The sequence below is a fragment of the Polistes fuscatus genome, unplaced genomic scaffold, assembly GCF_010416935.1.
Source record: "Polistes fuscatus isolate 324 unplaced genomic scaffold, CU_Pfus_HIC Scaffold10, whole genome shotgun sequence".
In the NCBI taxonomy this organism is placed as follows: Eukaryota; Metazoa; Arthropoda; class Insecta; order Hymenoptera; family Vespidae; genus Polistes; species Polistes fuscatus.
The window spans coordinates 1,768,370-1,792,753 of record NW_025112998.1 but is presented as its reverse complement, the minus strand read 5'-3'; the positions used below and the strand labels follow the sequence as shown (position 1 = coordinate 1,792,753).

At 32.1% G+C, this 24,384-nt stretch overlaps 1 protein-coding gene and 1 long non-coding RNA gene across 8 annotated transcripts; one reads left to right on the top strand and one right to left on the bottom strand.

Moving 5' to 3' along the window:
• Positions 1–308: 308 nt before the first annotated feature.
• On the bottom strand, positions 309–23,639 carry LOC122523775 (filamin-A). 5 transcript variants are annotated; one of them, XM_043645660.1, is made up of 40 exons: positions 23,320–23,639; positions 21,263–21,640; positions 19,203–19,327; positions 18,902–19,032; positions 18,596–18,809; positions 18,400–18,517; positions 18,141–18,328; positions 17,817–17,972; positions 17,612–17,753; positions 17,332–17,537; positions 15,776–17,237; positions 15,566–15,701; positions 15,414–15,493; positions 14,992–15,159; positions 8,956–9,102; positions 8,651–8,878; positions 8,258–8,572; positions 7,809–8,027; positions 7,403–7,723; positions 5,830–6,051; positions 5,564–5,751; positions 5,269–5,473; positions 5,042–5,179; positions 4,784–4,957; positions 4,396–4,703; positions 4,092–4,320; positions 3,865–3,993; positions 3,570–3,785; positions 3,324–3,500; positions 3,016–3,255; positions 2,808–2,951; positions 2,564–2,722; positions 2,344–2,492; positions 2,060–2,246; positions 1,721–1,983; positions 1,477–1,648; positions 1,186–1,404; positions 915–1,111; positions 518–820; positions 309–437 (listed from the first exon to the last, which is right to left on the bottom strand). In XM_043645660.1, the coding sequence occupies exons 2-40, from the start codon at positions 21,630–21,632 to the stop codon at positions 369–371; spliced, it is 8,814 nt and encodes a 2,937-aa protein (XP_043501595.1). In that variant the 5' UTR covers positions 21,633–21,640; positions 23,320–23,639; the 3' UTR covers positions 309–368. The 5 variants fall into 5 exon arrangements, 4 of the variants coding, with proteins under 4 accessions (XP_043501595.1, XP_043501604.1, XP_043501601.1 ...); XM_043645669.1 differs by lacking the exons at positions 14,992–15,159; positions 15,414–15,493; positions 15,566–15,701; ... (9 more) ...; positions 21,263–21,640; positions 23,320–23,639 and adding exons at positions 9,718–9,760; positions 9,918–10,599; XM_043645666.1 differs by lacking the exons at positions 14,992–15,159; positions 15,414–15,493; positions 15,566–15,701; ... (9 more) ...; positions 21,263–21,640; positions 23,320–23,639 and adding an exon at positions 9,718–10,599.
• LOC122523805 lies at positions 9,366–14,248 on the top strand. Of its 3 annotated transcripts, XR_006305391.1 has the most exons (4): positions 11,267–11,351; positions 11,481–11,790; positions 11,920–12,193; positions 13,651–14,248. It is a non-coding gene; the product is annotated as an uncharacterized LOC122523805 (long non-coding RNA). The 3 variants fall into 3 exon arrangements; XR_006305386.1 differs by lacking the exons at positions 11,267–11,351; positions 13,651–14,248 and adding an exon at positions 9,366–9,640 and having other exon boundaries at positions 11,920–13,232; XR_006305382.1 differs by lacking the exon at positions 13,651–14,248 and having other exon boundaries at positions 11,920–13,232.
• Positions 23,640–24,384: the final 745 nt, after the last annotated feature.

The following is a 24,384-nucleotide window of genomic DNA, read 5'->3' as shown; positions in this document are numbered from 1 at the left end:
AATGTGTTCATGAACACTGATTTATTTTAACAGCAGACAACTTAGTCAATTGCGGAACTTTGAATATTGTGATACAACAGTAAATAATAGTAATGACATAGCGAGATATTACAATATAATACAACACTGCAATAATATATAACATTAATTAATTAAAGTTTTCATGAAATGTCTTTTGAAAATTAAAAACAATATATGTATTTACTTTAATTGAATTGCATAAGTATAATATAATAGTATAGTATATTATTATCAAATATACAAGAAAGTAAAATTTATTAGAAACGATTTCATAAATTACAATGATATATATTATGAAATATATTATTAGTTCATATGAAGTAATAACAATATTATATGACAGTTTTTTACAATATAGCTTGCGACCCACGCCATGACGTGATAGTATGATGGCCTGTTGAATAATTATCCCCACCCTGAGAAAAGTTATTGCAATTGGATCATTCTTCTCATATAACATAGTTGCATTATTCATGGTACAAGTAATATAACTTACCTGTGTGAGCATTAATAATTCATCTTGTGTATCAACAATTTTAACTGGGAATGGTGAACCAGGTACAAGTACACCAGCCCAGCGTACCTCTACTCTATAATCACCAGGCTCCGTTGGATCATAACGACAAAGAATTATCCTGTCCTTTTGAGTTTCTCTTTGCATTTCAACCCTAAATGCACCTTTAGGTCCTCTTACTCTTACCGTTAATTGACCAGCGCCAGCTCCTCGAGTATCACAGATAAACCGAGATTGAAACGTTGCTAATACACCATGTTCGATACCTGGTCCATATACTCGAACCTAAAAAATAAAAAAATATATTTGTCTCTCTGATAGTATAAATTAAATTCATTATAAAATACGTATAACACATAAATAATTATAAATAATATACTTTTGATGCATCAGGAGCTCCAGAAACACGTAACGTGAAAGGTGAACCTGGTACGTGTTCTCCTGCATATTTAATTGTTAAAGCATGTCTGCCTGCTTCTTGAGGTTTTACGTTTAGTGTGAATGTTGCATCACCGTGATCATAAAGTTCACAATAAGCAACTTTATGTTGACCAACACAATGAGCTGTTAATTCACCTGAAAATATAAGTTTAATCATTAAATATATTATATGACAGTAGATTAGAAATGTTATAAGGATTTTTTTTTACCAGGTCCTGCTCTTCTTGTATCAATAAAACTTCTTATTTCTTGTCCAACTACGCCATGTCTTAAACCATCTCCCGAACAGATAACTCTTGATGCATCTGCTGCACTCGTAACATTAATTTGCAAAGGACATCCTTTTAATTGTCTGCCATTCCATGAGACAGTCATTAGAAGTGGATCTGGTGTTTGTGGTATATAACTTGCACGGTATACACTGTCGCCTGTATATTTTTTAAAATATATAATGTACAATATAATACAGCTGCATTTATGATTTTGTACATTTATCTTACCTAAATGTTGCAGCATTACATTAAGTTCACTAGTAGGAGAGAAAAGTTGTACTTTTGGAGTCCCACTACCAGCTTGAGAACCATCTATTATAAAACTAACTTCTTCACCACATTTTGCTGAAGTTAATCCCCGACCTCGTAATAATACTCTACTAGTATCTTGTACTGGTGGCTATAAAAAAGATAATATTGATATATTTATTCACATTTCTCTTTAATCTTATAACATCCTTTATTTGAACACCTCAAGATCCTGAACATATGCAAGTTTTGGAGCTCCAGGAAAAGGTACACCATTAAAAAATATTTCTAAACGATGCTCTCCGCTAGATAAATGAGGTAGTACTAGCTTCAATCTGTTACTAGAAGTCATTTCAAATGTTAATGGATGATCTCCAATATTTCCAGTTAATTCGCCAGGTCCTGCTTCTGCAGTATCAAAACTAATTTTATTAGATGAGTGTAATTTTAAACGACCAATATCGTCACAAACAGCAGTCCAGCCACCTATATGCACAAATTTATAAAATGATTATGTTCATTGTAAAATTTTATTACATAATGATTTTATAAAATAATTTACCAATAACACGAAGATTACGAGTGTCTATAATCTTTGGATGCCAAGGGGATCCAGGTAATTGCTGACCAGCAGAAACAACCCTAATGTCAAACACACCTACTTCAGTAGGAATATAAGATACATTCCAAGTTCCTGGATTAACACCTGCCTCTACAGTTGCTTTAGAAACACTATCTGGACCATCCACCTATTATTTGTGTGACACAACACATATATTAATATTATTAATTTATATATATATTTAAAATAATTATAAATCACATGTATTAATTTTTTATATATACCTGTACTGCTGGAGGACTTCTCGTTCCAGTAACAATAAAGTAAGCTGATTTACCTACATGACCACTTAATAAGCCTTCACCTTTAGCACGAGCTTGTCCAGCAGCATCAACTGTACAAGCTACTGGACTACCAGGAATAGAACACCCGCCTGTTTAAAAACGCTAATCAATATTACATTCAATTATTTAAAAATTGAATTAGTACATTTCAATTTCTTACCATATGTGATATTAATCATATAAGTTCCAGGAACACTAGGTGAAAATTCTATCATTTCCGCTCCATCGTTAAGAGGAGTGACTTGCAAAGGAAGTTCTTGCCCTAAAGGACTTGTTGCGGTTACATCTAAGTCTGCTATTCCAGCTTCCGTTTTCATTACTATAATTATATATTTTACGATATTATTTAAAAACGGAAGAATAATGTATGAGAATATTATAAAATAATAGGTAACTCAACCTACATTTAAGTGCAATGTGATCATGAACAGTTACCGTCATTGGTCCTAATTCTTGAAGTTTTACTTTTGAAGCATCGAATGCCTGACAGAAGAAAGGTGAACCCAAAACTGGTTTTGCACCATGTAAGACATCAATTTTATATGTACCTTGAAAAAATACAATAAAATATATATTATTACAGTATATATATTAACTAATTATTATACTTACCTACAGAATTAGTAGTAAATTCAGCTAATAAATTTCCATCCCTATGCTGATAACATCTCACAGGTACTGCATTACCTTGTGGACCACTGATCACAACATCAAATTCTTTCCCAGGACGTCCTAATGTCTCGATAGTAAACGAAGTTACTTTACTAACGCATGACTGATACAAACCTAAACCAGTTGCAGTTACTTCTCGTCCACCTGTAGGACTACGTACTGTTACATCTAATGGACTTCCTACAGAATTAAAATATAATATATAATTAATGTATCATATATTAACTGTACCATATATATATATATACCTGAAATATGAACATCGTTATATTTGATGTGCACTTTGTGAGGAGCTGCACGTGTTGGATGAAAAACAATTTCATAAACACCATTATCTCCTTCTCGAATTAAACTATCAACATCAGCTCCACCAGCACGAACATTTACAGTTAATTTCCCAGGACCAGCTTCTTTTGATGCAACAACTAAAAAAAAATCCAATATTATAAATCTGTTCTCTCTCCTCTGACATATGTATATGATGATAATAATACCTAGAATTGTTCCAGGACGATGACAAACTACATCAGCAACTTCTTTAACAGATACTTTACTTGGATCAAAAGCTTGAAGAGTTTGAGTACTAATAACTTTGTAACCATCACTAAACATTACACTGTAAGTACCAACTTGACGAGTTCGAATTTCTACTCGATATAAAGTAGAAGATAATTTGGTCAATGTACTTGGTATAATTATTCCATCTGGACCTGTTGTACAATATATAAAATATAATAATTATAGAATTATAATAGAGAGATATTTTATCTAGCTTAAATTGCGGTTTACCTGTTACTTCTGCAGATATTGGTCCTTGTAAACCTAACATATCTAAATCCATATAAGCTGTATTTCCAACTCGTATCATAGAAGGTCCATCTAACATATTTGTAGTTACAGGACATTTAAATGGACTACCTGGAGAGAAACATTAGATAATATTATATAATTTTATACTTAATTTAAGAAATGCAATGAAAGTATAAAAATCATTTAAATATTTAACGTTTACAAACCTGGGACATTATCATCATTAAAACTAATGTTAACATAATGGGTACTTGTGGTTTGAGGGACAAATGTTACATCATAAAGACCACGCGCACAAGCAACTACTTCAGCCTTAACTGTATTATTTTCAGTGCTTACTACCAATTCTAATGTTCCCTCTCCAGCTTCTGCTGCATCTACAGTAAAAGTTGTGGCTTGGCCTAATAAGGCTTCTGTAAGACCAGATACATGGACCTGTTCGTATTTATAATAAAAGATTATATTTTAAATATTGCATATTCATAATATATTATATCATTTAAAATTTACCTTAGTAACATCATAAATATTGCAAGCAAATGGTGATCCTTTAATTGGTTCTCCGTCTACTAATATACTAATATTATGTCTCCCAACTTCTGTAGGTACAAAACTTACATTATATTTTCCATCAATAGGCTCTATTGTAATTGGAAGAGCTACATTTGATGGTGGTGTGACGATAACGTCACAATTTGTTGAAGGTGCTTGTGGATCAACAGTAAAAGAAATCAATCTCTTAACAGCACCCATTTTCAGATTATTACCTGTTATTACTGCTTGACCTGCACCAACTACTTTACAACTAAATGGTGAACCTACAAATGATATATCAACGTATGACTTCAATTTTGGGATATATATTATATCATAAAAAATAAGAAAAAAGACTTCTTACCTGGTACAGGTTCTCCATTAAAGCGAACACTAAGACTATGTACTGCAGCTTCTTGTGGTTTAAAGTTAACTCTAAATTTTGCATTACCTTCACTTTGTACATAATTTGGTACATTTTTACCATTGACTGCGACTATGATTTCAAGATTTCCAGCACCTGCTTGACTGGCATTAACTGTAACAATATTAAATATTATAATTATTTACTTCATTATATTATTTATAATCATTGGTTAAAAATATATGTTGGATAACTTACTACTGAAAAAGACAGGTTTGCCCACAACACCACTATTTATGTCGGTTACTTTTACCTTGTCAGCATTATAAGCTTTTACAAGAAAAGGACTACCTTCAACATGGGATCCACCCAATTTTACTTCAACACTATGATCACCTGTATTCAATTTTATTTCATTATTAAGTTTGTAATATAGTACAGTTGTTATAAAGTGCATTATATCTCTTTCTACATAAATAACATACCAACATCTTTAGGTGTAAATCCAGCAGTATATGATCCATGACCACTCTGTTTAATGTGAACTAATAAGCTCTCTCTCGTGGGTGACAATACTTCTACTACAGGTGTTCCCAAAGATGAATCTGCTTCTATTGTAAATGATGCAACACGATTTACAGATACTTTTTCTAGCCCATCCGTTATCAGTACTTTGGCAGTATCAATGACCTAATATTTGAAATGGATTGCAATAATATTTAATTTTACTACTACTATATATAATAAATCAATTATCATTTAATTATATACAAAACTCACTTGACAGCTAAATGGACTTCCAGGTACATCTTCACCATTGAATCTTAAGTCAACTGTATGCACGATTGGTTCTCTAGGAGTAAACGATATTGCATATGTATGAGGACCTTGTGCTTGAGCAGAAGTTGGCACACGTCCTCCATTTACAGTAACTTCTAGATTCCCTGGTCCTGCTTGACTGGTTTCCACTGAAGTCAACGATTTCAATTAAATAGTTATTTAAAATTACAGGAAACAATTAAATAATAAATGCATAATCCATATACCTAAGAATGTAACAGGTGTACCAATAACACCTCGTTTAGCATCCTTCACTTTGATAGCAGTAACATCATATACTTTGCAACTGAAGGGACTGCCAGCCACTGGAATGTTTCTATAATTTACTGCTATTCTGTGTTCGCCTACTACTCTTGGTGTAAATGCCACGGTGCATGTTGTATCTTTGTTGTCAGTGACTTGAGCTGGTACGGCCTGTCCATTGGGCCCTATCAAGTCCGGCGGTTAGTTTTTTAATGCAATTTAGTTAGGCAACTACTAAGGTGGATCGCAAGAACACCAGAGATGAAATGTAATATTTGAATTTATCTATTACTCTTACTTGTTAAAGTTATAAGTTATGATAAGCCCATTATAAAGCATAATATATTTAAATGATTATAATTAATGTTAGTTATATGACCTATTATGAGTAAGAATAGATAGTAAGAATATATGCTATGTATAGCTTCTCTTATTTTTGCTAATTTTTTTGTTTTTTCTTGTTCTTCTTTTTTTAAAATAAACTATCATTAAGTTTTACATGCTCGTTATCAAAGACAATTTAAATGTTATAGACTAATGAGATATTAACAATCTACTAAATGATAATAATTTTTGTATCTATTAAATTCCTCCCTTCAAAAAGCAAAGTTCTTCCATTTATAATAATAAAATTAAATCATATATTGGCACATTTATTATAGCACTATGTAAACAGATCAGAATCAATGGCTATATGGTCACAATTTAATTTTTAATAATTATCCGTATAAATGTATAGCACCACAAAAATTAATGGCTTGAACATATTAAATACATGTTCATAGATCTAATAATTGTGAGCATGTGATCTGAATATGTTAGTTATTATGTGCATAGCTATTCACAAGGATAAGTTCACAACTACTGATTTTATAGAATTCTACAATGGTAACTAATAATGCATAAGGAATATAAAAAGGAGGTGGCAATTGTACTACTCTTACGCAAAGATCTTCAGGAGATTGTAGTTAGGAACCCACCACCATATATTTCATGAAAGTCCAAGTATTAAAGTTAGAGTGAAATTAGTATATTTTTAGAGGTCTAGTAATGTCGTAGTCTGAAAGCTGGCCGACCTGTAACAAACAGAGAATTGCTCTCAAGCCAAAAATTAAGAGAGCATACTAAGACAGATCATTTTCTGTACAATATAACTATACTCTTAGAAAATCTTATTATAAACGAATTAAATATAAATAGGGCATATAATATCCAATAAAAATAATTACAGCTGGTTAAAAATAGGTGGTGTTTTTTATATATACTTGACGGTCAGTGATCAAAGCCTTGTAAACTTTACATTGCTTATTTGTAATATTACGCATTTGTATTTAAAGATCAATCACAAGGTGCATAACATATACCATAATAATACAAGATCTTTGTGTAAAATCGTTGATTTTTGCATAACAGTGATGAACACTTTCTATACTAGAAATGTACATGCTGACATAAAGTTAAACCATTAGTAAGAAGAGATAGGAGTAAGAAGGATTGTTTAATACTAATAATTTTATATATATATAAATATTTTACCTTCAACATTAACTTCTAAATCTTCCAAGCTACCGGCAACGTTACTGACGGTAAGATAGCTTTGCCTTCCTAAACCAGCACTGTTTAATGCCTGCCCACTTACAGTTACATGGCTATCGCCACCCACCCTCGTTATTATAGGACAGCCTGGTACAGTTCGTTTGTTGAAGGCTATATTAATAATATGTTCACATGCCTCAAAAGGCACAAAACTGACTGAGAAACGAGCATTGCCTTGAGGTGTAACTTGGGTGGGAATATTTTGACTACGAGCAGATATTGTAATTTCTAAATTTCCTTCACCAGCTTGACTTGCATCAACTATACAAAATAATAATAAACAAATATTCTATTATTTCCCAGAGATAAATGCAATATCGATATTAATTTTAGTCATTTTACTTACCAGTAAAATGTGTAGGTTGTCCAACATTACCTCTCGCAACAGGGCCAATTAATACTTTGTCTGCATTAAATGCTTTGGCTAAAAATGGTGTACCATTAACTGGATGACCATTATATTCAACACTAATTGAGTGTACACCTACATCTCTTGGTATAAATTCAGCTGTGAAGCCATTATTTATGTCACCAGTAACTTTAACTGGCAATTCTATATTTGGTCCTATAATACACAGAATAAAACATTGTATATAGAAAAAAATTGAAAGCATATTAAAATATTTTATATATTTCTATTATGTGAGTAGAAATGTAAGAATTTAATATATAACAAATAATTAACTATATTTGTAGTAATTGTGCAACTTAATTTTAAGTATCAAAAAGAATATGTTAATTTTATTAGTAACTTTTATTCACCCACAATATATAGAAATATATTATATAACTAACCCCTTACGGAAACCGCAAGTTCAGCACTTCCACTTCCATCAACATCCATGTGGAAATTAGCTGGTTGATCTACAGGTATCAATTCTAAATGATTTAAATTTAATGTGACTCTGCTCGTGTCAGACACATTACAAATAAATGGACATCCACGCACAGCTTCTCCATTAAATTTGATATCAATGTAATGTGGTTTAGCAATTTCAGGAGTGAAAGATACGAGGCAACGTCCTCCGCCTACAACTTGAACATGATTTGGTACTTCTCCTTCATTTATAGATATTTCTAATTGACCTTCACCAGCTGCACTCGCATCCACTATAAAAAGATAAATTAGAAATGAGACTTACTAGATACATTCATACAAATAAATAAAAACTATTCTTTCTTTCATACCTCTAAATTGACAGGCATGGCCAACAACAGCGCTAGGTACATCAGTGACTTGTATCAAACTGCTATTATAAACCTTGGCGACAAGAGGACCTGCCGGTAGCTTTTGTCCCGCGATGCTTATTTCTACAAGATGACTTCCGACTTCTGTTGGTGTAAATTCAACACGAAATTCTCCAGAGCGACCAGATTCTTCTTCTATTCGTGCAGGTATATGTCGCTTTGAAGGTGCTACAATATTTTTTATAATATACGTATTACAAAAGAATAATAATAGAGACGCATAAATTAGAAAATATTTTACTTACTTAAAATTTGTACATCTATTTCGTTATTACTGAAGCCAAGTGCAGATAATTCAAATGATGCGGGACTACCAGCAGGTACCAATCTGACAGAATCACCAATAACTGACATCTTTGGTGCTGGCATGATTGTTACTCGCCAAGATGATCCTAAGATTGTATCACCGTATTATAGTTGACATGAATTATTATATAAATAAAATATAAATTATATTATAAATAAATTTGTTAAGTTAAGATTTCAATATTGTCTATATATTACTAAATAATGTTAATATAAAACTAGATAACACTATAAATTATATAAAACTTTTTGATTTATAAAATTAATAATAAAAAAATAGTTAATATAATTTAAGAGATATTCTAATGGTGATTCAATATTCACAAATATTGATTATTATTTTGTTCATTATTTCTGTTAAATACAATAATAATATTTGAAACGGTATAAGCTCAACGTCCTGCCCGCGCAATCCCCCTTTTTCGTGTCAAATTCCAATTTCCCGGAAGTGCAACGTAACACCAATAAGGAGATTTTCTAACCTTCCTGTCAAATGTAAGTTTATTTTTTTTTCGATAAAGATTTAAAAAAAAAAGAGGATGTAACATCACCAAAGACGGTATTGAACGGAAGTGGGAGAAACGAGTTCGTTTGATGCGATTATAAGAAGAAAGAAGAGAGAAGGTAAGAAAAGAATGCGACCTAACGGACGTAGTATGTATAAGCACTAAACTCATTTTGAAACTCATCGTTGGAATTACCTTATGACCACCTGTAGCTTGATGATAGGAATCCTGAAAAGCACTAAAAAGAAAAAGCCCTAAAGAAGAAGAGATTAAAGAAGAAAGCAGAGAGAGAGAGAGAAAGAAAGAGAGGAAAAAAGAAATAATTTATCTAGCAATCCGAATCGAGAATTGCGCAAAACAGAGGATTAATCTTAAAATAATGAACGACGTAAAACTTTTCATTAAAGACGGGGAAGGCACTGATTTAACACCTTACAAACAACACACACACACACTAACAACACACATTGACGTGTACCCTGATGCGGCGTTCGTTTCTTTCATATAGAGTTGGTTGAACTTATTAATTTTCTTTTCTCTTTTTTTTAATTTATTTTAATTATAATAGTTCAACGATGCTCGACGTTACGGCCAAACGGCGAACGATTGAAAAGCAAGCGAACAAGCAAGCTCGCCTCTCATCGCGAAAAATTTCGTAGGACGATGAACGTGGAACGATCGAGAAAAGCCGTACACACGACGACGACGACGATGATGAGGACGAGGACGAGGACGACGACGTTACTACGGTGGAACGTAAGACACGCAGGTGTGTGTATGAAAAGAAAGAGAAAGAGAGAGAGGGAGGGAGAGAGAGAATAAAGAAACGTCAGCGAATCGCGCGATTCACGACGGACTCAACCGAATCAAAAGACGAGGATACGAGACGGGACGAGAATCAACGTTCCTGCTACTCTCTCGACTCTGTTGAGCTGCTGTATTGCTGTTCCCCTGCTTCTTAGTATACCCGGCACTCGGGCCCAAAACCAGGGGCGTACGCATTATGGTTTCCTTGACGTTCTACGTTCTTACGCGTTCCAAACTCCCGCCTCCTCTTCCCACCACTGCTGTTACTACACTAATACTACTTTTTCTTCTACTGCATACTTTTAACATCAACGAACATTTACTTTTTACTTATACGTGTATTTGCAACGGGTGTGAGACAACTACAGTTACGTGCTAAATGTAGGATGATGCATTTTAGGAATAATGCGAATTAATCCACCTTTTCAATCTATTCCTTAAGTTACTTCTTTCTCTTTTCGTTTATCTATTTTGAAAAAACGCGCCATTAATTAGAGTCAAATGAACTTTTAAATTAAATTTATATACAGAGAGTATTGAAAATATTTTAGTATCCTAGCATAATTTCGATAATTATTCTTTTTATTTTAAATATATTTATTTTAAAAAACATTCGTTATAGTTTGAAAAATTGTATTTTTGTTGATCATTAATTACGCGGGAATTCGTTGAATCGATTACTTAATTCGATTTCTCGAGAATCGATTGTAAAATTATTGCTTAATACGATTAGCAAAATGGCGGAATCTTTTTTAAAACAATTATTATGAGTAGTTATTTAATTATCCTAATAACATTTCTATTCATTAACATAAGAGCGAAAATATCATTTAAATAGAAAGGAAGTATGCCTTGAATAATATATCTTATATCTGTTCAATGAAAGTCGTTGTTTTTCATAACGTTTTAAAAATCATATATATATTTATTTTACAAACATATAATAAAACTAGTAATTTCATATAAATAAAGAAACAAGTGTAAGGAATGAAAATTAAAGATACAACCGAATTCTCAGTACGGTAATGAATTCTCATTTCATTTTCTCTCACATTCGTTTATACATTTACATAAAGTACATATACAAACAAATAGACATACATACAAGTATATGCAAAAGATATTTGATATGCGTATTTCGATACTTTAAGGTCACCCGCAAATAGAAACCCTCGTTCGTGATGCGGAGCTTTCGAGAGAAAGAAAGAAAGAAAGAAAGAAAGAAAGAAAGAAAGAAAGAAAAAAATACAGTACTACGAGACGGACATTGGTGATCGATTTCACGTGACGAGATCGGCTAAGAATGGAAAGGAAACCGTTGTTTTGTATGAGAATGCAAATCGTCGAGTCAGCAGGGAGATGTTGCTTTTTCGCGACCTGATAATTATACTACGAGAAATCGTACGAGAAATTCTTACAATCAAATTCAATCGATGTCAATAGGTGCTTACGAATGATCAGGTATATAAATGGTTGATTTGATAGCGGGAATTTTAAATTTACGCAATGAATTCTTTACCGACTTATTTTCTTTTAACAGAAGACTAGACCTGTCTAATTTCTATTACTGTAATTATATTTCAATTCCAGTTATATAGAAGAATCAATGTACGATAAACTACAATGAATTCTTAGAGATGATGGATTGTACAAAAAGCACGATACGTTGTTTCAAAAATCTCGATCGATATTTGATTGATCATCTCTTTCCTAGGAATTTCAATTATTTCGATGACATGCTTATGCACGGTATTTGTCAACAGGATATTTACAATTCTTATTTCTCTAATGCAACAACACGTTTATTAAAAGCCATTTCGTTTTAACGAGAATCAATTGATCTTCAATTGAACTTCACGTTTACGTAAGATATTTTGTTATATTTCATTTCGTTAAGGAATCATAATAATAATAATTTCAACAATAAAATCTAAATAAAGAAACTAATCGCGACATCTATGTACCGAGTGTTTAACTTTAATCTGCTAATTACAAGAATTATAGCACTAAACAGTGCTAAATATTATAACTTTAACAAATATCTACAAAATGAGAAATAATTATCATTGAATTGAAGAAAGAAATAAGACGAATCGTTTATTTTTAAATAATTATTAAAATAGTCGTAAAAAAAAAATATGACCTATGTTAAGTCAAAATTTAAGTCAAAGTAAACGAAAAGGTATTACATCGAAGTAGAATACGAGAGAAAGATAGGTGATAAGCTCTTTAGTATGGTAATAAGCGCATTCCACGTATCACAAGGCTGTAAGAATTATTCTATAGGGTGTCACGAAGAAAAAAAAGTAGACATAGATATTTCATCCTCAATAAATGATAGCGGTTTTGTTAATGTTCGCTTTAACGAAAGAACAGTAAATAATAAGAGAATAGAAAATAAATAAAAAAAGAGAAATATATGAGTTTGATTATATGAAGAATAATGATCTATATCATTAATACCATTAAAATAAAAGAAAATTTTTACGATTAAGTAACGCTCTGTTTGTAATCATTATAAGAATCTAAATGAAAACTTTTTATTGACATGTATCTCGTATATCTGAAAGACTTAAACAAGGTAATTCTTCATTTTCACATTTCTATTTTAATACCAATAAAAAAGAAAGAAAGAAAGAAAGACTATTTAGTATCTAATTCTGTAATTAAACATCAAGCTGATTTTTCCAAGGCGAGTTATAAATGTTATGACGTGTTAATATATCGAAGTCATGTAGATATACGTAGGTAGAAGTTGAATCCCTTCGTATGCAATCAAATACGTCTATATATACTGGTAATACTTTCATAGTTTAATACACCTACGCTTTTATAGATTTGGATTGTTTTCAAACGTTTCTCAAGACTTTAATAAATTATTACAATTGATCATCATTCACAAACTGAAGCAGTAAACTTTATTTTTAATATTTTTCAAAATGTTAATATAGAATTACTTGATCAATAATTAATTTAAAAATAAATTTCTTTAATAATTATGCTTAACACCAATAAGTAACAACAATTTTTATGACAGAGTTAATCGATTTTCTCATATATATCTAAAGTTAAACATTAAAACTTAAACTTTTATAACATAGAAGATATCTGCGTAGCGTAACGAATGACGTACACGCGGTAACCACTGTGAAGAATGCATTTCTTTATATGGTATCTGTATGTATATAATATTCTTCACAATCTATCTAGTGGCGTAACGCATATACTTTAGCGTTCCTATTCATGGTCACCGGTTTTACCGTTAAAACGCGACATTTCCGTTCATTGCTAAGATATAAATATGAGTGTTTCCTTTTATAGGTATGATAGTTCTCAAAAAGGAATTATTTCGAATGTACTCGATTTTACAGAAGAAATTAACTCGAGCAACCTTTCGTGAGTAGTCACGTATTTGTACGGCTGTTATGCGATCAAGGTACATAATGCAGTAATCTTAAATGGCGTGGGAGATGTAGGATCATAATAACGCCCAGAAAACCAATCGTTGAAGACATTGTCTTTATACAAAAAGGAAACGTTGTGTACAAAAGAAAAATAAATAAATAAATAAAAAAAGAAAAAAGAGAACAAGATAAAAAAGGAAATAAAAAAGATGATGATGGTAAAGAAACCGATGAACGTGTATCGTATATTTGGGTCAGTGGCACAACACGTGAATGCGTGAAATCGTAAGTCAATGACCTGATCGATGACCTGTTGACTTAGAGAGGGTACATTACTTACGAATGAGAAAGAATCTAACCAATGTTCACGGAAGTAAATATGTGTAGTATGTATGCGAATGGAAGCCAACTCTGTAATAAACCAGAGAGGAAAGAACATCTTTTTCTCGTTCTCTACGTTGCATTAGTAAATAATGATACACTTTAAAATGAATAATAAATTGTTACTAATTGAATTTCTTTTTTTCTTCTTCGCCGACGAATATAGAGATTAATTTCGGTTGTCGTTGTATTACATTATATTATAGTGATGTATATATCACAAGAAGTATTATGATAGTGCTTGAAGAATGAAGGCAACGGTATAAAGCCAGAGTGAAAGTTTCTGGCTATAATAGAAATGGCAATTTTTAATGTTTACAGACTGTCGAGTTCTTGCTAAGAGTACAGGCCTTCTTAATAAAATTTTTAAATATTTTTTTAAGTATCTAGAGTTTACATAAACACGCTATACGAATACTTTTTTTTCTTATTACAGAGAGATTCTTGTATAAATGAATTATTATTATCTTATATGGCAGAAGGAGAAAATGCAATCGTTAAAATGATAACTTTTAGTTATGAAGTTAAAGTTAATGTTGAAGAATTTATTAAAGAATTTGAATTATCAAATTTTTATTGCGTTTGATCAGACAACGCTGGTTTTCCTACTTTTCAACCTGTGACGGTACTACCGAGTGCCATGCATTCCATTTGAATCGCGTACAATTAAGTATGCATGCGTGCACGAGATATATGCATATGCATGTAAACTGCATATTTAAATGCAAAGTAATTCGTTCAGCTTTCAGTTGCGTTCCTTTTTTTAATGAATAATGTCATTAACGAATACGATGATGATTGCGACAATGCTTCATTATTTTCTTCATATCTTTTGTCAGACCAACATATTAAAATGATATGTAGAATATAAACTTACCGGGTACGACTTCCCCATTGAATGTCATTTCAACCAAATGTGTAACAGCTTCGTGAGGTACGAATGATGCCAAGAAACGTTGACTACCTAACGCTCTAACGAAACTCGTAACATGCCCACCGTTTACCAAAATTTCTAAATTTCCAGATCCAGCTCTCGAACCATCAACTGTAACAATATTTTACATTTAATACCATAGTATATAGGTATAATTAAGACAAGTTATGCAGAAAGTTACCAACATTTCATTGATTTCAAATTGAGTTAGGTTTTATTAAAAAGAATAAAAAAGAACAGGAACTTGTGTAATTTTTCTATTATTGTACAATGTAAGAATAGTTCTATGGGTTGGTAATTTTTGTCGTTTTGAGGATTGGTAAATTTTTGCATAGCTAAGCAAAATTATAGATAATAATACATACTTTCGAATTCAACTGGTTCGTTGACTACCCCATTCGGTATATGACCAACTTGTATAGCTCTCGCATTATAAGCTTGTGACCTAAAATGAATATAAATGTTATGTTGTATAAAAAAATGTTTCTACCCAACATTTATGAACCAATGTACCAACCTAAATGGCGATCCTTTAATGTGTTGTCCATTTAGCAAGATTTGTATAATGTGTTCACCGACTTCTTCAGCAGTTATCGTATACGTTAGGCCACGAAGAATTGATTTCTGAATGGATATGGGTTTACCACTTGGACCTACAGGGTTAATAAAAATATTACGTGATTTGTGAAATCGATTTAATATGGATCTTATAAAGAATTATATTTACCAGTAACGTTAACAGAAACTTTATTGGGATCTATACTCGGATCAATGGTGAAAGTCGTAGGCCTATGAACAGGCAACATTTCAAGAGCACTCCCAGTAACAAGGGATGAATTTTTCATTTGCGTTGATACGTAAGTACCATTATTGAGATATCGATCATGCGTGGTAGAATCAGTAGTATCGACGCTTTTATAATAATTATTAGTTTTATTTTTAAGAATACCATGAGTTTGCGTACGATTACTTTGAATTTCCGTGGTGAATTTTTCTGTATTCGTTATATTTTGTGTTGTATTTTTCGTACTGTAAACTTGATGGCTATTTTTATAATCATTACTAGTAAGATCTTGAGTACTTGTTTTATGGTCAGAAATAGGAGAGCTATTAGCAAGATTTGCAAGAGATTCTAGGCTACCATAAGATAGCAAAGATTTCGTTTTGGCTATGGCGTCCCAAGAATCTCGACGAGAAGTACCACCCACCATAGACGATACTCTTACGTTACTGCTAGTATCAACGACACTATTATCCGTAAAACTTCTTCCGTTATAACTGGTTTCTTTATCACTTATTCTTGGACTAAAACTTCTATTGACAGGACTTTGCGTGGCACTACGGAACATAGGACTACGATTGGGCGATCGAGATCTATTCAATGAACCAGTTTGATAAATGTCTCTTGATTCCTTGATAGTCGGTGAATTTTGTGATCCTGGAGATGCTGGGCTTGGATTTGGTGAACGAGATCTGGTTAAAGTGCTCGATGCATAAATGTCTTTAGATTCCTTTATTAAACTCGGAGTTTGAGTTCCAGGTGATTTCGAATGATTGTATGTCGTTGACGAATACGTTTCCTTCGTTTCTTTGATCATCGAGGGACTATGAACGCTTCTAGATACAGGACTTTGATTAAGATTCGGAGAACGCGAATGATTCAGAGAACTTGTTTTATGAAACGTTGATGTTTCGCTTGTATAATTATTGGAACTTTTATATGTAGATGAATGCTGCTGAACTGGTGAATAATCGGTAACATTTTGAGTTGGGCTAGCTGATTTATACGTGGAAGTGGAATAAATCTTTTGAACAGGACTGCCACGGGTTGGCGTAGTTGAAATATTTAATCCATTCATACGTCTTTCAAGGGAAGATACTTTCGATCGTTCCAAACTCGATGTTGATTCTTTCGATCTTCTCGAACCCTTCTGGGTACCAACCCTTATTGAAAATGGAGAACCTCTGACATCTGATCCATTGAAGTAGACATAGACTCTGTATTTTCCAGCATCAGAGGGAACGAAAGAGACATGGTATTGCATATGTCCAATATCTTCCATTCTATAGGAAATGGATTGCTTATCGTGTACTATATCTATGATTACATCGCCAAGACCTCCTGTTCCTCTTGCATCAACGATAAAGGAAAATGGTTGACCTGGCATAGCACCATCTGTATCGAGTAACTGTAAAAGATAATTCAAAACAAATATTAGATTAATTCATTTGCATATGATATTAAATAAAATGTATTTACGTAATAAGATAGAATCAATGTACCTTAATCCCATTAGGATCAAAAACGAAACAGGTAAATGGACCACCTTGTATATGATTTCCATTATGTGTTATCGCTATACTCCATTCACCTGTTTCATCTGGTTGAAAAGTTGCTGTATGTACGCCATCATTTTTTTTGACGGGACATGCCAATGGTCTTTCTGTCGGTGACCACGCAGTAACATCGATCCCATCGTGACTAGTTCCTAGAATAAATATTTTCATATTTATTCGTCATTATATATATATAGAGAAAACATTGAATTTTTGATCATCTCACCATAACTATTGACTAGAACCTCGACGATAGATCCAATTGCACAAGGATCCATACCAGGTGATTTAATTTTGGTCAAGGCAGGTAAAACTCGGAAGTAATAGGGACATCCATTGAGTAATTCTCCGTCGTTGTATACTATTAACTATAAAAATAATTTTGTTTCTAATATATTGTCAATAATTCGAATTTTTTAATATATATATACCTTATGCATTCCAACTTCAGTAGGTACAAAAGTTCCTTTTCCATGTACGCCATTCCAAGTTAATCTACATTCGACTCGTCCACTGGGACTTATGACTTCACCTCTAACTTCTCGTGTATTAACTTCTTTGGTAAGCATCTCTAGTTTGAAGTGTGCCTATGAACAACGTGGTTCAATAATTCGACACTTTAAACAATATAGAAAGAGTTCCCATTGTGTCCAATGGAACGTATCATTTAAACCATGGTCTATAAAACTATTGAAATTCTCAAAGATTAAAATAACTTTCAGAAAGTACAATTGACAAATAATAACTCGACTTACTGCCTGTTGTATTCTAGCGGATGTACTATCTACATGAACAACAATTTGTTCGCTTGCTTGAGGGCGAGGTTTCACCCATTGAAAATACGCCGCATACGCCATAACGCCCAAATGTTCGACGTTCTGATCTGCCATATCTTTTGCTTTTAAAATGGGTTCCACGCCTAGTTTTTTACCACCATCGATACCTTCAACAAAAATACAAAGGAGCGTTACACGACTCGTTATACCGATAAGATTAACGATATTATGGAAATACCCATTTGCAAATTGTGTTCCCAAGCTGAAGGATCGGTATGAAGTTTTTCATAGGGTGGAGCAGGTCCACCTAAATTTCTAACAATACCGCACAATGCTCTGCCATCGTTCCAATCGGTCTGGAAAACAAAAAAAACAAAAAAATTATAAATAAACAGAAATATTTTTATCTGATTAATTTATCGTTTATAATTTACCCTAAAGTTTCGTATTGGTGCTTGAGGTAATCGTGAATTAACCCATCGCAAAGTAGCATGGAAACCTGGTGATCCTTCCTTCATGAAGTACGACAAGTAGGTCATTCCCGAGAGTTCGTCTAAATATGGAGATGCAAGGTATTCTGGTTCCAACACCATAGGAATATCAAATTCTCGTTTCGATATTTCCATCGCTTTTTGGCAATTGTAGACACTGTATTATAAAAAACATAATAGAATGAACGTTTAAAGGACGTTTAACAAGTGTGGAATACAATGGAAGATTCATCATTTAAATAATCGTACTTGTTATCCTGATCAAGTTGACGCCAATGTGGGAACAATCCAGGCTTGCAATAATCTAAAAGTGCGCTTAAATATATACCAGAATTCCAGTCGGTTGTAAAATTGTTTACTCTGCATTCTGGCAGAACAGCCTAAAAGTTAATAACATATGTTAATTACAAAAAATACAGATATAAATATAAAATGATATTGTCTCATCATAAAATGATATATCGTCGAGTTCGAGATCAAGGCATTATATTTTTGTTGTAGATTATACTCGTTCTGCATCAAGGTCTTCCATGCAATTACGTATACTGACCTTGAGCCATGCAAGCATCAGCTTCTTTGGAGGGAACTTGGACTTGCCTATTTGGTATCTCACAATAAGCGACCATATCAGGCCGAGAATAAGTTTCAAATTTCCATTGACGATGTCGACATTTCCTGAAAGGAAATTATTATTATTATTATTATATCTATAGTCGTTACACACACACACAACATATATCCGAAAATGATATTATTAATAATTTGATATATATCCAAATAAAATTAATTGTTACATATAAAATCATTTAATAATCGAAAGAATTCGTGGAAACGAATTAACACACATACACGTACACAATCGTTCTATTGCGATTCTAAAATACTAATAACTAGAATGTTTATTGCTTCCATTAATTTAATGTCGCTATAAAAAAATTTAACGTTACTGTGTTTTATATTTTTGTATTAGTGTCGTATCACGCGGTTTAACAGGGCTACAAATTGTCGAGTAATAATTATATCTCTAATTACTAATTTGTCTTTAATAATAGAAGACCATAACCGTTATCGAGAGGATAATATAAAAGTAATTACGTATAGTATTTTATAAAATCATGATCCATTTAATGAACGTGAAATGAAAGAAAAAATTAAGAATAGAATGGGGGGAAAGAATTTCTACATTATTCTATTTAATTAATTTAACGGATTCTAAAATGTTCTATCGAATTTATCAGTTTATCATTGTTACATCTATTTAGAAGAATTAAATTGATCGGTAACCGTACACGTAGTATACATACAATAATGATGGCTTTCAGCGACCTCGTGGGCGCCGGTACAACACAAGAAAGGCAACGACCTCGAGCGTCGATTTGCAACGCGTGACGTAACGATACAAGAGACCTGCACTCATGGAAAATGAGGACGGGGTCCCATAAATACCACCATATCAAATCATTCTTTCGATCGTTTCAAACTTCTAACATAATTCTTATTTTCTTTTTCCCGAGAGGAAATAATGAAAGAAAAGTTGTATCTAATAAGTGAAAAATGTTTGTTATCCAATGGTACCAAAGTATTTAGATATCAAAATGGTAACACATCGATTGTATTCCAAGTATCGTGACAACTATTTATAAAGTACTTTTAAATAACACAGACAGCTCATAAAAGACCGATTGTTCTAACAATAATCCCCCGTAACATCGCATGCTGTTATGTATTTATCATGAACAAATGATTCATTTCATGATTAAGATATAAGAATATTGTTTTTCTTTTCTTTTCTTTTTATGTATTAAGTTTTGCAAGTATCATTGAATTAGTTGATGTGAATTAATACAAGTAATCAATCGTGTGTATACTAAATGCTCTTCCTTTCGTTCAGCATTATGTTAGTAGTTGTTCATCCGTAATCTATTCTACAATTGTTTAGAATTCAAAAGGAGAGAGACAGAGACAGAGACAGAGAGAGGCATGTATCACAGAGAAAATTCATTAAAAGAGAAAGAGAGAAAAACATGTGTATAATTGTAAGAACAGAACAACAGAGGAAGAAGTCGAGCTCACGGCCGAGGTCAATACCTCCTTCTCTTGAGCGTTACGTGAAACAACGACGACGACTAATTAGTTAAAAAGCAAGAGCACGTTGCTTTCTAACATGTTTCTAGGCACGAGCCTTATCTCTCGATCGATAAATTCAAACAATGATATATTGTTTGTGTCAGCTAGTAAGCTAGTAAGTATAGAAAGTTTCCTTACCGAAAACTTATACAACAAGAAAATTTATTCAAATTCATACCAATTTTGGACAAGAGAAATTTCATTTCTTTTTTTGTGTTCTTCGTTTTCCTTACAATTTGCCTTATTCGATATTTGATAAATTATTTCATTTATCACGCTAATACTACCATTTTAGGATGATATTTTAGCTTTCCCTATGTTGCAGTCAAGTACGAAAGGATATTTTCTCTTTAATTGTTTTCTTGTTAAGTTTATTATAAACTTTTACTGGTTAGTTAATTACAGTATTTCTCTATACTTTCTTTGAATATTTTTGCAATTATTTCTTTAAAAGTAATGAAAAAGAAAAGAAAATAACGTTACCGATATTGACGAGTTTAACACCATCCGCCTCGATGGCCTGTAAAGCAGTCGAGACATTTTCAAGATGATGATGCTGATTCGCTGGCCTTGGATTCCATCGTGGTAAACGTCTTTTAGTAAGAACCTCAACGAGAGCACAAAGACGTGTACCATCTCTAAAATCTTCAGCGAGATCCAAAACAGGACCGCCACTTACATCGGCAGCATGCTTCAGGTGCTCGTTCACCCAATTTCTAAATGTATTCGCTTGAATCTCAACCCACAAGTCCTCGTGACCTTTAATTGGCATGCCCTTCGCTGCTGTTCCCTCCGCTGATCGAGCTACCAGGCCCACCAGTTGTTCTGGTCGTAACTGCTCGGTCGACTGCATTCTTATTCCTTCAAGGAGACAATCGAAAAGTTGTCTCGTTATTTATTATCTTTCTCACTATTTATGTCAAAGCATGTCTAATTCTATATTTAAATCTTCAATTATTTCATTTGTCTTTTTAACGAGTATATAGTATAATATTTCTATTATTGTGTGTGCTGTGGTAATTAGAAAAATAAACTATGATTTATATATAAATATAAATAAATATATATAATATTAGGATTACACAATCTATATATATGTGTAAATTCTAAATTAAATAAGTAAATGTATATGGTAACGATTTCGATTGATTTTTATCATAGATTTTAATATTATAACGATTTGAAATCGCAGAGAACGATCTAGTCTTGATAATTATTTTTAAAAACATGCTACGCAAGAGAACGCAGGAAGTCACGATGAAAGGCAAGCGTTCCAACGACATTTAAAATCATTCCAGTAGAATAAACGAACGAATGAAAGAGAAAGAGAGAGAGAGAGAGTCGTAAGGTAGTTGGTAATAAATGAGACATGACATTTTTAATTGCAACGTTAATATAACTATTTGCTTCGTTTAGAGATGACAAAATGTGACATCATCAATGTAAGCTTGAAACCTCGTTTGTCCGGCGGGCACGCTTACGTCACCACGTAAAAATTGTATCCACATATACGAGTGTTTAACGTTATGATAAAAAAAAAGAAAAAAAAATTAAATAAAAACGAACAAGACGTAACCTTTTTTTATTTTTCTCTTTTTTTTTTCTTGACTTTTACCGGTTCATGCTTCTTCGAGAGAAGAATTAGAAGATGACGTTGATGCTGATGGAATTTTTGATCAAAAATATAGATAGAAGGATGGACCGAGCGTGAGAATCTGCATGCACTATTGCTGCATACAACACAGACGACGAATAATACCGTCTTATATATACTCGACTTTCACTCACGATGTCTAATGAAATTTACGACTCCTACGGTTCGCATAGATTTGTTTTATAATTTTTTTGATTTTGTTTTTTAACTATTGTCAAATTTTGCATAATTAAAGTGATTTATATTATTCACTTACATATATATATATATATATATATATATATATATATATCAAATATACGCATATATACTACAAAACTCTTTTACGAAGTACTACGTAAAACAATAGATGACGAATGACAGAATACAACTGTAATGATTAATGTAACCAAGTACACGAGAAATACGTTAGTCACTCGAGTATTTATAAATCTGTATTGTTATTCTTTATTATAAATTTTCAAAGTGTCTTAAATTATTCTTTGTTTGTTAAATAGTCAAGAAGAAAAGTAACGAATTTAATCTAATGCAACGTATTATTAATTATAGTAGTAATTAAATAATAAGGTAAAATTTGCCACGAATAGAGTTTAAACAGATATCTTATTAATTGTTATGAAAATGTAATGCACGTTAATGACACGATATATTCACATTAAACACAAAACAACTACACAAAACATACGATCAATTAAAATTTCATTTTAATAAATATTCAGTATGCATTATGCATTTATATGAAACAATAAATATGACGAAAGGATTGCTTTAAGAAAAATCATTCAAAAAAAAGAGAAACAAAATTATTTGTTCTATACAATAATACGTTACTACTGACACCCACATATACGCACAAAATCATTGCAATATTATATCATATATTTACGTTAAGTTGATCCTTCGATTAAATATTGTCGAATATTAAAAGTCGTTATTCGAAAATGAGACACACGACAACGCTGTAGATATTTTCATTGATCGTTAACAAAATCGTTGCGACCAAATTAAAAAACCCGGCACCGTTTAAACGATCTTCTTGCTTGAGTTACTTTTATTTTTGTTGTCTTAAAAAAAGATTGATAATCGATATGATTGTTTAATCGGAATCGATGTTGATCTCGTTGATTGTAGTAAAACGATCGAGAAACGCCATTTTTGGCATCTAGATCGCAACGAACGTCGACGAACACCTTCGACGTGCGTGAGCTCACTGAAAACCAACGTAAAAAGAACCCCTCACGTCCCTTTGCCTTCTTTCGTTAGATAGATACCATCGGCATTCTGGGAGCGTAAAACTGACATGGACGTTCCTAGAAAATATGTTGCCTCCTCCCCCGTTTACTTAATTATTCATTTATTATTCATAGATTCTATCTTTAACAATTTCGAAAAGAACATCAGACAAATATATCTATCGTTAATTATTATTATGTTAAAGATATTCGTCATTTCGTGTTATTTTTTTAAAAGTTAAAATAAAAATAAAAAATAATAGAAGGACTTTCTCAGCAATGAGATTTAACTGCTTGATTCAATATAACACTATTATATTATTGAATTTCTTATGGAATAAAAAAGACATTAAGGTATTCTTTATTTTACTTTTCTTCTTCTTATTATTTTTAATGAATCTTATGCTTTTTTTCTTATAACGATAAATATTTATTAAAAAGAAATAACATTTCGAAATACGTCACTGAAGGCATACGTTCGAAACGAACAAATCATTCCGCAAGGTGGTGGCACCTGTCAGATCACCGATATTCAGGTTGCATAGATTAAGGCGTTTTAAAATACAAGGGTAACATAAATAATATAAAAATCATTTATATACGTGTGTGTAAAATATTACTTTCTTAAACAGGGTTATAAAACAAAGAATCCAATATTTTAAAAGCTTATAATTTTTTACTTAAATGAGTGAAAAATGTCTAATTAATATGGATCCTAT